The sequence below is a fragment of the Apium graveolens genome, chromosome 9 (assembly GCF_009905375.1).
Source record: "Apium graveolens cultivar Ventura chromosome 9, ASM990537v1, whole genome shotgun sequence".
Classification (NCBI taxonomy): Eukaryota; Viridiplantae; Streptophyta; class Magnoliopsida; order Apiales; family Apiaceae; genus Apium; species Apium graveolens.
In genome coordinates, this window is record NC_133655.1 from 68,120,347 (window position 1) to 68,132,888 (window position 12,542).

The 12,542-nt window shown below is 35.9% G+C and overlaps 1 protein-coding gene across 1 annotated transcript; it reads right to left on the reverse strand.

Moving 5' to 3' along the window:
* Positions 1-3,280: 3,280 nt before the first annotated feature.
* Positions 3,281-4,261, reverse strand: LOC141685300 (uncharacterized). Its single transcript, XM_074490409.1, has one exon. The coding sequence runs from the start codon at positions 4,259-4,261 to the stop codon at positions 3,281-3,283; it is 981 nt and encodes a 326-aa protein (XP_074346510.1).
* Positions 4,262-12,542: the final 8,281 nt, after the last annotated feature.

Genomic DNA, 12,542 nt, shown 5'->3' on the forward strand with positions numbered 1-12,542 from the left:
AGGGCTTTTGAGTTGGTACAGTTAGGAGACGATCAGAAGACGTCGTATGCTACTTACTTCTTGAAGGGAGAAGTCATCTATTGGTGTGAATCAGTAAAAGCTATGGAAGTCACTCAGCAGGTTTCTTGGGAAAGATTTAAGAAGTTATTTCTGGACAAGTATTACCCTAAGTACATGCAGAATTAGATGGAGCTAAAATTTCTTGAGTTGAAGCAAGGGAACATGACTGTATTGGAGTATGAGAAGAAGTTCACTGAGTTGTCAAGGTTTGTGACAAAGTATACCAGCACTGAGGAGGAAAAAGCAAAGAAATTTCAGCAAGGATTGGAGCCTTGGATTAGAGATAAGGTGGCTATGTTTGAGCTTGAAACTTATGCGGGAGTAGTACAGAAAGCTACTCTGATTAAGAATAATGGGATGCAGTCGAGGAAAGAGAGGGATAACAAGAAGAGGAAGGTTCCATTTTATGGAGAAAAGTCTAAAGCTGGAAGTTCACAAGATCGGAATGTAAAGAGGATTGGTTTCCAGAAGGGCGGAAATTTTCAAAAGAAAGGAAATTTGGGTAAAAGGCAAGAATCGAAGGGGAACAATCAGGCAAGCCAAGGGCAAGTTGGAGAAAACAGGTTCCAGAGGCCATAATGCAAGCACTGCGGAAGAAGGCACCCCGGAGTGTGTAATAAGCTGAGCATGACATGCTACAGGTGCAATCAGAAAGGACATTTGGCGAATGAGTGCAAGATGCCGATGCCAGGAATTACATGTTACAAGTGTGGGAAGACTGGACACATAGCTAGGGAGTGCAAGGCAACCGGACCAGTCAAAGCTCTGATGAATGTGGCAAGTACCATTGTTGTTTGTAACTACGGATCCTATTGTACGGGAGAGGTGGTAAACACAAGGTGATTTCCTAGTAAGGGAAGAAGCTGTTAGGGGAGTACCATTGGTTTTTATCTGCGGATCCTATTGTATGGGAGAGGTGGTAAAACGAAGGTGATCTTCTTTAATCAATTGATTCTCATAGGGGGAGAAGCAAGAGAGATATGTGCTTCTCAACAGGAAATGTGGTTGTACAAAAGAAGATGAAACTACTTGAAGATATGTTCAGTCTAGAGGAACATCTACTTGGAATCTGGAAAATGTTAAATCTAGTCCAGAACTTTTCTACTATTTACTTTGCATGTATATTTATATCTTTTTCTTATTTGTTAGTTGAGTTATCCTCTAGGTATTTATGTGTTATTGTCTAACAAACAAATAGGGGGAGATTGTAAGTCATATGTCATAGACCTATTTGTATATTCGAGGATTCAACTCAACTCAAATAAGAATGTAATAAGTAAATAGTGGATCTACCGTTAGAGAGATCTCGCAAAGTAATATCTGTCAAAGGATTCAGAATCAAGGTTCATCTACAGACTTGAGGAGTTAATTCACTGGAAGAAGTTCAAGAAGTTGATCATGCCTCAGTGATATAAATCAAGATCGTGGATTTAATCAAGTGACAGAGATCTCGTCAGAGTATCAATTAATTACAAGGATTTAATCTGAAGAAAATCAAAGTGTCAGAGTCAAGACATGAAGAAACGTCACGGAAGTTAGTCACTCATGAACCAGACAGTACATCGAGTGTCAACGTTGAAGTGGTGGAATTGATTCATAAGTTTCAGTGATTTTCAGAAGATTTGCAGAAGAATGGTTGCTGCTCAAGACTAGAATTAATTCTCTATTAATTAATTAATTCATCTAATTTAATTAAGAAAATAAATTATATGTAACGACCCGCACTTCCGGACTATTAGTTCTAAATCGAAAACTAAAAATAAAATATATTATTACTCGATAATTCTAATAGATCACGAAATTCAAAGCAGCGGTCAAACTCAATAATCAAAATCATAAAAATAGAGACGCAGCTCCACAAATCCGATAATAATTGTCTAACAGATAATTAAATTTATTCTCTAAAAACAAAATCTTTATTCTAATTCAAATAGCACAAAACGAAGCAGCACAGATCTCCTCATAGTTCTCATTCCTTAATTTTAATATGCTCCAAATTCCGAACCTGAAATGTTAAAAGGGGTGAGCTACACAGCTCAGCAAGTACAAATTGACTATCTCTTAAACAGAAAAACAATGGGTGTTTTGATAAAATGATTTTTTCTCAAACAATAATAATTTTGTAAAACAATTTGTTAAGTAGATCCAACCCAAGTTTTATATTTTAAAATTCAGAATTTAAAACAGAACAGGGCAGATTTTATAACAGATCAGAACAAAATAAAATAGAACAAAACGATAATTCTAATAAATACCACAGTCTTGATCTACGGCCACACTTTGCCAGTAGCCGGCATCTAATTCTTATTCTTATTCTTTATACCACACTTTGCCAGTGGTCGGCATCTAAAGTTCAATAATTACGCGCCCTTAATAGGTATCTAAAGTTGCACACTTGTGCGCCTACTAAGGGTATCTAAGGCTAGTTCCGGAACTATAGCGTAAATTACGAACGGGTTCGAAAACGTAGAGACTGGGTTCTAAAATTCACAAATACTTATATCTTATAATTTCAAAATCAAAATTCTTATATCTTATACGAAATTAAAAACAGAACTGAAATATCTTTTTCGAAAATTAAAAGTAAGTCAAAAGTACTTACCTCAAAGCCTGACCAGATCTGAATTTACTCTTTTTGACCCTCTAAACGATATTTTCTTGAAAAACACGAAACACGAAAGCCGAAGATAACGAAAAGACCTTTCTGAAAAGTCCAGAATCACTGAATTCTGACTTACGATGAATTTTCTACGAATTTTACAAGACAGCTGATTTTTGCTGAGAAAGTTCTACGAATTTTAATGATAAAAACAAGGAATACGAATATGGTGTATTTATAACGATACAAAACCCTATATCTCAACTAGGAAATAATAATATTTCCTCCTAAAGATTTACAACCTCTCCAAGTAAATTCCATAAATAAAATATTTGATACACACAATTACCTAAACTAAAAAAATTTCGATTTTCTAAATTATTCTTACACTTATTTCCACAAATAACAAATCTTTTCACAAATCAACTACCTTGCACAAAATGTTTTCAGAATATTCTAATTTTAAAATATTTATCTAGACAAATTAATATCTAATTTCTAATAAATAAATTAAAAATAAAATTACGAATTTTACATTCTTCCCTCCTTAAAAGAATTTGGTCCCCAAATTCACATAACATAAATAAATTAAATAAGTCACTAAAGAAAAGAAATCATACCTTAATTGCGATAGTTGTCATTTCCTGTCAGCTGAAACACACGTCCTTTGCCCATCTTGTTATCTGCTTCCTTCCTTGGTGGCGGTGGCGGATTGTGCGGACAATTCGAAATCTTATGTCCTACTTCTCCGCAATGAAAACAAGCACCTGTATTCCAACGACAGACTTTGTCCGGATGATTCTTGCCGCACCTGGTACACGTCTCTCGATCACCTTGACCCCCGATGTTATCGTACACGTGTGGCTTCTTGAGTGGTCCCCCTTGAAAAGATTGCCCACTAGTTTGAGTGAACCGCCTCTTATTCCAACTGCCAGACGCCTTTTCAGATTCTGCCAAGCCCCTTTCGATCACTAACGCCTTGTTGAGGACAGCCTCGTACGTCTGAAGTTCAAACGACGCCACTGAATTCCTGATGTCACTTCGAAGTCCCTCCTCTAATCTTCGTGCTCGACTGCTCTCATCTGCTACTAGGGTCGACGCGTACTTCGCAAGCTTTGCAAATTCTGCTTCGTATTCAATGACGGTTCTTCCACCTTGTTGAAGTCGAATGAAGTCCCTCTCTTTCTGCAGACGAACTGTTCTCGGAAAGTACTTGTCCTCTAAAGCCTTCTTGAACTTTGCCCAAGTGTACGGTTCATGATTTTCTTCAAGATTTGTCGTCTCATTCTTTCTCTTTTCCATAAGCCACCAGTCGTAAGCGCTTCCTTGCAATTGGTACACAGCTAAGGTTACCTTCTGTTCCTCATTGCTCCCCAGAAGTCCGAAAGCTTTTTCCATCTCTTGGATCCACATCTCAACGATAGCCGGGTCTGTAGCTCCATCAAAAGTTGGCGGGTTCAAACGCTTGAATTGAGAGACGATGTTGGGCTTCGGTTGCTGATTCACAAGTACAGCTAGAGTTTCAGCCAGCTGGTCAAAGACGTTTCCTCCTTCATCATTATTGCCCTGATTTTCATTGTTGTTCTGATTTTCTCCATCCATCTTTACTAGAACACACAAAACAAATTCTAAACTTATAGTCAATAATCAAAAAAACACAAAAGTCAAACATATCAAATAATCACACAAATAAATGCCCTAAATCCAAAATAATTTTCTAAGACCTATACGATAGTCTAAAGGATCGCATCCTAGGGAATGTACTAGTCCCATACCTAATACACTCCGAAGGACAGCCTGCTCTGATACCAACTGTAACGACCCGCACTTCCGGACTATTAGTTCTAAATCGAAAACTAAAAATAAAATATATTATTACTCGATAATTCTAATAGATCACGAAATTCAAAGCAGCGGTCAAACTCAATAATCAAAATCATAAAAATAGAGACGCAGCTCCACAAATCCGATAATAATTGTCTAACAGATAATTAAATTTATTCTCTAAAAACAAAATCTTTATTCTAATTCAAATAGCACAAAACGAAGCAGCACAGATCTCCTCATAGTTCTCATTCCTTAATTTTAATATGCTCCAAATTCCGAACCTGAAATGTTAAAAGGGGTGAGCTACACAGCTCAGCAAGTACAAATTGACTATCTCTTAAACAGAAAAACAATGGGTGTTTTGATAAAATGATTTTTTCTCAAACAATAATAATTTTGTAAAACAATTTGTTAAGTAGATCCAACCCAAGTTTTATATTTTAAAATTCAGAATTTAAAACAGAACAGGGCAGATTTTATAACAGATCAGAACAAAATAAAATAGAACAAAACGATAATTCTAATAAATACCACAGTCTTGATCTACGGCCACACTTTGCCAGTAGCCGGCATCTAATTCTTATTCTTATTCTTTATACCACACTTTGCCAGTGGTCGGCATCTAAAGTTCAATAATTACGCGCCCTTAATAGGTATCTAAAGTTGCACACTTGTGCGCCTACTAAGGGTATCTAAGGCTAGTTCCGGAACTATAGCGTAAATTACGAACGGGTTCGAAAACGTAGAGACTGGGTTCTAAAATTCACAAATACTTATATCTTATAATTTCAAAATCAAAATTCTTATATCTTATACGAAATTAAAAACAGAACTGAAATATCTTTTTCGAAAATTAAAAGTAAGTCAAAAGTACTTACCTCAAAGCCTGACCAGATCTGAATTTACTCTTTTTGACCCTCTAAACGATATTTTCTTGAAAAACACGAAACACGAAAGCCGAAGATAACGAAAAGACCTTTCTGAAAAGTCCAGAATCACTGAATTCTGACTTACGATGAATTTTCTACGAATTTTACAAGACAGCTGATTTTTGCTGAGAAAGTTCTACGAATTTTAATGATAAAAACAAGGAATACGAATATGGTGTATTTATAACGATACAAAACCCTATATCTCAACTAGGAAATAATAATATTTCCTCCTAAAGATTTACAACCTCTCCAAGTAAATTCCATAAATAAAATATTTGATACACACAATTACCTAAACTAAAAAAATTTCGATTTTCTAAATTATTCTTACACTTATTTCCACAAATAACAAATCTTTTCACAAATCAACTACCTTGCACAAAATGTTTTCAGAATATTCTAATTTTAAAATATTTATCTAGACAAATTAATATCTAATTTCTAATAAATAAATTAAAAATAAAATTACGAATTTTACATTATATCTGCGAAGAATAATTTATTTATTAATTGAATTAATTGATTAATTAATTCTGAATTAATTTTAGGAATTTTCAGAAGTTTAATTGGATTAAATTCAAATCTTAAATCAGCAAGACAAATGGAAATGAACTAGCATGACAATCTGGATTGTCATACCGATTGTCATGCTAGGCCATTTTCCATTGTCATACCGAAAGTTACTCTAGGAGGATAATTGTCTTGCTAGTTCATTCTGATTGTCATGCTAGTTCATTCAGATTGTCTTGCTAGTTCATTCAATTGTCCTACCGAAAGTCTTGCCAGCTATAGGATTGTCATGCCAATTCAATTCTATTGGTTTGTTGATTAAAAAGAAGCAAAAGACCCTCTTTCAATAATCTATCATTCAAACAGAAGAACAAAGAACAAGAAAAGCAGCCGCCTTGAAATATTACATTTTTCATCTGTTTAATCCAAGATTAAATTTCTAGATTGTAAAGTTAAATCCAATCAACTAGAAATCTTTATCTTGTTCTTGTGTATCAATCTAGCGGATCAAAATCCCTAGAACTTAATCTCAAATTGCGTTTAGCATTTGAATCTTTTTTATTACAAAAATAGAAAAAGTTCATGTCGAATTTATTCTAGATTTGTGATAATTAATTTGAGATTAATTCCTTGTAATCGATACAGTTGTTGTAACACCTTTCAAGTTTAATAATATTTTTATTTAACTTGAATTTTGTTTCACATTTTTTATTCCGCATTTAATTCGATTATTCGGTACTGTTTGTATTCAACCCCCCCTTCTACAAACACATTGGGACCTAACAATTGGTATCAGAGCCTTCTGATTAACGAACAAATCAAGATCCTAGACTTTTGTGATTTTTCAACTCCTTGAATTTTTATTTATTCAAAAATTCATAATGACTTCACATAAAGTTGGAACCGTTAAAATTCCATAATTTGATAAAGAGAATTATATCATGTGGAAGAAGAAGATGCTATTATTTTTACAAGTTGCAAATCCCAAATATTCAAACTTGTTAAAGAAGGGTATAAAAACTCCGATGGTTATTGAACCGGAGGTAATAATAGATGGTGTGGTGACTACTGAAGCTAGAACCTATCCAAAAGAGCCTGAAGATTTTACTCCTGCTGAGAAGGAAGAAGCCTCCTTGGATGCCAGCCTTCAATTAATATTAATTGATTCCCTTGATCCCTTGATGAACAGACATGTGATGAACTGTAAAAATTCCAAACACATGTGGGAAACTATTGAGGTGATTAATGAAGGCACAGAGGAAGTTAGGGAGAACAAGTTGGAAATCCTAACCTCTGAATATGAACATTTCAAATCAAATCCAGGAGAAGGAATTACTGAAGTGTTTGAGAGGTACAATGCGTTGATCAACAACCTGAACATCAATGGAAAGTATTATTCAATCAGGGAGGTCAACAAAAAGTTCCTTTTAACACTGCCAGCTCATCTTGAACATAGAATCACTGCCATTAGAGAAGCTAGAGATCTGAGTGAGATTTCTTTGGACAGGCTCTATGGAGTGTTAAAAACCTATGAGTTGGAGCAGATTCAACAGAAGGAAGTCTACGGGAAGGATAGAATGGTCAGCACATCTACTACACTTGTAGCTGAAGGTCAACAACAACAGCAATCTCAACAATTGGAGAGAATGGTACAGTATTCCAAGGCTGAGGAAAATATGTTAGTAGCAGAATATGATCCTCCTACTACAAATCAATCAAGTGATGATTTTTATTCCTTGGAAGAGCTGGAGCAATTGGAAGACGAGTCAATGGCCCAAATTGTCAAGAGATTCTCCCATGTCAGATTCAAGAGGAATCCCAAGCTGAAGTACAAGTCCAACTACAACAAATTCCAGAAAGGTGGATCTTCATCCTCTAACACCAGCAGTGGTGGATACCAAACAGGGATGGTTGATCGGAGCACCATTAGATGCTATAACTGCAATGAGTTGGGACACTTTGCCACAGAATGTAGGAAGCCAAAGCAAGTAAGAAAGAACTCTGAAAGGGCTTATCTGGCAAAGGGAAGAAGCTGGGATGATACTGACAGTGAAGATGAAGATGAAGGAAATCTTGCTCTTATGGCTATTGATGGAAAAGCTTCATCGTCAAGAATAGAGGTAAAACTTTCTGATGCTGAAATGGTTTATCATCTAAGAGGTAACTTAGATTGTGCACGTCGTGATAATGAACTGTTAAGTTTAAAGATCACAGACCTTGAGAAAGAGGTCAATGAATTAAGACTTGTGCACATTAATCAAGACAAATTAAAAGAACATGTATCCTTTCTAGAGAATAGAGTTGACGGTTATAGAAAACTCGAAACTATTCTCAAAGACAAGATCACCGGTCTTGAGACTAAGGTTAGAGCCTACTTCAATTCTTGTTCGAAGGCTAAAGAGTTCTACAGTAAGCAAGCTGTTAATCAAACATCTGGAATAGGTTATGATTACAATGCTGCTATTGGAGAATTAGGCATAAACTCCCCTCCCCATGTCTGTGCTAAAGGGAGGGAAGTACCACATGTGCTTAAGGGTGTTGATGAACCCCTCTATAAAGCATCAATTGCTGAACCATTTGATGCGACCTCTTCTGTTATTCAAGAAGAAATACGTGCTGAAGATCATGCTTATGAGAAGATTATTTCCAAGTCAAGTGCGTCAAAAGTTCCAGTCAAAGTTGTGAAAGCAACTGAGACTAACTCAGACACATATGAGTTGGATAACAATAATGCCATGTCTACCATGCATAAATTGCCTGCTGTTAATCACTCTCATAAAGCATGTGGTGTTTCTAATTGTATGTCTTGTGCTTTTAATATGATGTATGCTTATTTTAATGGTAAGCATGTGTCTGATGATAAGACTACTCCTCGTCAGCATGTGAATAACAAGAAGCATGATAGGTCTAAGACTGCTAGTCCCTCTAAGGCTAGAAAGGAGACATTTGTGCCTAAGCTTAAACAGAAATTTGTTAAGGCTGTTTACAAGGTCAAATGTTCAGTCATTGAGAATGTTGAGACCATTAAAATTAAAAATGTTGTTTTGTCTAACAAAGGACAGTTCTACAAGTATGCCGGGCCCAACCAAGTTTGGGTTCCGAAGAAGGTCTAATCCATTTGAAGTGCAGGGCATTAAACAGGTGTAACCGGTAGTGTGGATTCTTGACAGTGGATCATCAAGACATATGACCGGAGATAGAGCCCTGCTATCAGATGTGGATTGAGAAAGCTGGCCCCCTGGTTACCTTTGGAGATAACAGCAAAGGTTTATCTGAGGGATATGGCTGTTTGCAAGCTGGGAATGTTATCATTGTAATTTTGTATTTTGTGCTAGGTTATTATCAGGAAGCAGTATCTAACATATAGCACCAGTGACGAGACTTGAGAATATTACGACATATCAGACACCTGCTGCACATTACACTTGGAATTGTACTCTAGTAAGATGTGTACAAGTGTACTCCTGATTGGTGAGTTAAAAGAAGAAGTCAGTGCACCACAGTTCATGGACTTTGCAGCTGCAGATCTATTGGACTATGCAATCTCTTCTTCACAATCTCATTTCAGGTTGGTATGAACTAGTATACTGCTCAAGCAATCGTCAAGAACATGGTATGGCACTCTAACAGAAGTTATAATTTTATATGAATAAGTAGAGTCGTCATATTTATAACTATCTTATCACTAGGCACAATCATATTGTTTTATATGTGCAGTGGTATATTGTTAATGCAACATAACAATTAGTATCTAAAGTACTTGACAAGTATCGGTCAATGATATATTGTTAACATTATGTTGCAGATATTTGTAACCTTTTGACATGAATGAGAATTACTTAGACTTTACCCTAAGTGATCAATGTTTTATCAAAAACTCATTCATTTTGAAAAACAAAAATTAAACTTCTTTCTACATTAGTGATTTCTTATTTCATGTAAAATCTTTTGAAATCACTATTGTAAATCATTTTCTCTCTATTACCATATGTTCTATGATACAGGTTCAGTCTCCAATGACTTTCTTTCATTGACAGTCATGAGGTTGAAAACCCACAACGTCTATCCCAGACTGTAAAGACAAACACAAAAATAGAACCAACCAACACTCTCTTACCACTAAATGTAGTATGAATGAGCGTGAGGGAGATAGTGCCTTAAGTGCACCACATAAGGAAGGTTCTGTAGTCAACCCAGTAGCTCTGTCTCCTACATAGATGAGTAGTATTTAAACCGAGACAACTGCTAGCCCCCATACATCTTCTCAAAAAGATGTAATGGCTGAAAAGGCTCAAAAACAGTTACTAGATTCATTCTCTCAACAGGGTGAGTCTATTGAATTTTGCCTGTCAGCCAAGGTATCCGATGTAGTGTCACCACTTCAAACATAATCAATTCTTGATGCACAAGGAGAGGTTACACGCACAAAGGATGAGTTGACGGAAATAAGAGTTTCGACCATTTTAAGGTCAGATTCGATTGTTCAAGGTTCGTTAGTGGACCAATTGCCTTTACAGGTGTTAGGAGAGGATACTGATCCAAAAGCCATATGTCAGTGGTCAGTGTCTACCTCCCCAGGCTTAAATCCCCTGGATGCATCTGCGGATAGTGGATCTGACATAGGTGCAGATCGGCAACTTGTTGACAATGATTCAGATATTACCTGATGAGTCACAAGGAAATGTCTTCACAGGCATTAGAAGGGAACCTTGATCTTTATGCTAAATTCTTTGGATCATTGTTTACCTTCCCAGAATTCAAATCTGGAACCCTAAAAGGGAAACTAGCAACTTGTAAATTATGACTCAGATTCATCTGACGAGTTTAACAAGGATGGGGATTTGTGAACTCCCATTGCACCACCTGTGACCTCCTTTAAGGATGGCTAAGGTGATTTTCCTTGCAGGTACAGCTGGATTATGGAGCTATAAGAGAAGAGTGATACACTTGTGAGAATGAGTGTAAACACGAGTGGAGAGAAGAGTGAAACACATGTGAGGTACACTAAACAGAATCACACACTCACAGTGAGGAAGAAACAGAAACTACTTGTTATTTCTTTTCCAACCAAGTGAAATATGAGAACTCCTTCAGACGACGGCATACATTCCTTCTTTAAGGGGGAGATAAAAGCTTAAGTAATAGTTTGGAGGATTCCTCAACTAAGGGGGAGAAATAGCAGGGAGAAAGAAAAAGATCCTACTTGTACACTACACCACACCATTGTTGTTTGTAACTACGGATCCTATTGTACGGGAGAGGTGGTAAACACAAGGTGATTTCCTAGTAAGGGAAGAAGCTGTTAGGGGAGTACCATTGGTTTTTATCTGCGGATCCTATTGTACGGGAGAGGTGGTAAAACGAAGGTGATCTTCTTTAATCAGTTGATTCTCATAGGGGGAGAAGCAAGAGAGATATGTGCTTCTCAACAGGAAATGTGGTTGTACAAAAGAAGATGAAACTACTTGAAGATATGTTCAGTCTAGAGGAACATCTACTTGGAATCTGGAAAATGTTAAATCTAGTCCAGAACTTTTCTACTATTTACTTTGCATGTATATTTATATCTTTTTCTTATTTGTTAGTTGAGTTATCCTCTAGGTATTTATGTGTTATTGTCTAACAAACAAATAGGGGGAGATTGTAAGTCATATGTCATAGACCTATTTGTATATTCGAGGATTCAACTCAACTCAAATAAGAATGTAATAAGTAAATAGTGGATCTACCGTCAGAGAGATCTCGCAAAGTAATATCTGTCAAAGGATTCAGAATCAAGGTTCATCTACAGACTTGAGGAGTTAATTCACTGGAAGAAGTTCAAGAAGTTGATCATGCCTCAGTGATATAAATCAAGATCGTGGATTTAATCAAGTGACAGAGATCTCGTCAGAGTATCAATTAATTACAAGGATTTAATCTGAAGAAAATCAAAGTGTCAGAGTCAAGACATGAAGAAACGTCATGGAAGTTAGTCACTCATGAACCAGACAGTACATCGAGTGTCAACGTTGAAGTGGTGGAATTGATTCATAAGTTTCAGTGATTTTCAGAAGATTTGCAGAAGAATGGTTGCTGCTCAAGACTAGAATTAATTCTCTATTAATTAATTAATTCATCTAATTTAATTAAGAAAATAAATTATATCTGCGAAGAATAATTTATTTATTAATTGAATTAATTGATTAATTAATTCTGAATTAATTTTAGGAATTTTCAGAAGTTTAATTGGATTAAATTCAAATCTTAAATCAGCAAGACAAATGGAAATGAACTAGCATGACAATCTGGATTGTCATACCGATTGTCATGCTAGGCCATTTTCCATTGTCATACCGAAAGTTACTCTAGGAGGATAATTGTCTTGCTAGTTCATTCTGATTGTCATGCTAGTTCATTCAGACTTGCTAGTTCATTCAATTGTCCTACCGAAAGTCTTGCCAGCTATAGGATTGTCATGCCAATTCAATTCTATTGGTTTGTTGATTAAAAAGAAGCAGAAGACCCTCTTTCAATAATCTATCATTCAAACAGAAGAACAAAGAACAAGAAAAGCAGCCGCCTTGAAATATTACATTTTTCATCTGTTTAATCCAAGATTAAATTTCTAGATT

Excerpts from the sequence above, each read along its gene's own strand:
- LOC141685300 (XM_074490409.1), bottom strand. The coding sequence starts at position 4,261 with ATGGATGGAGAAAATCAGAACAACAATGAAAATCAGGGCAATAATGAT.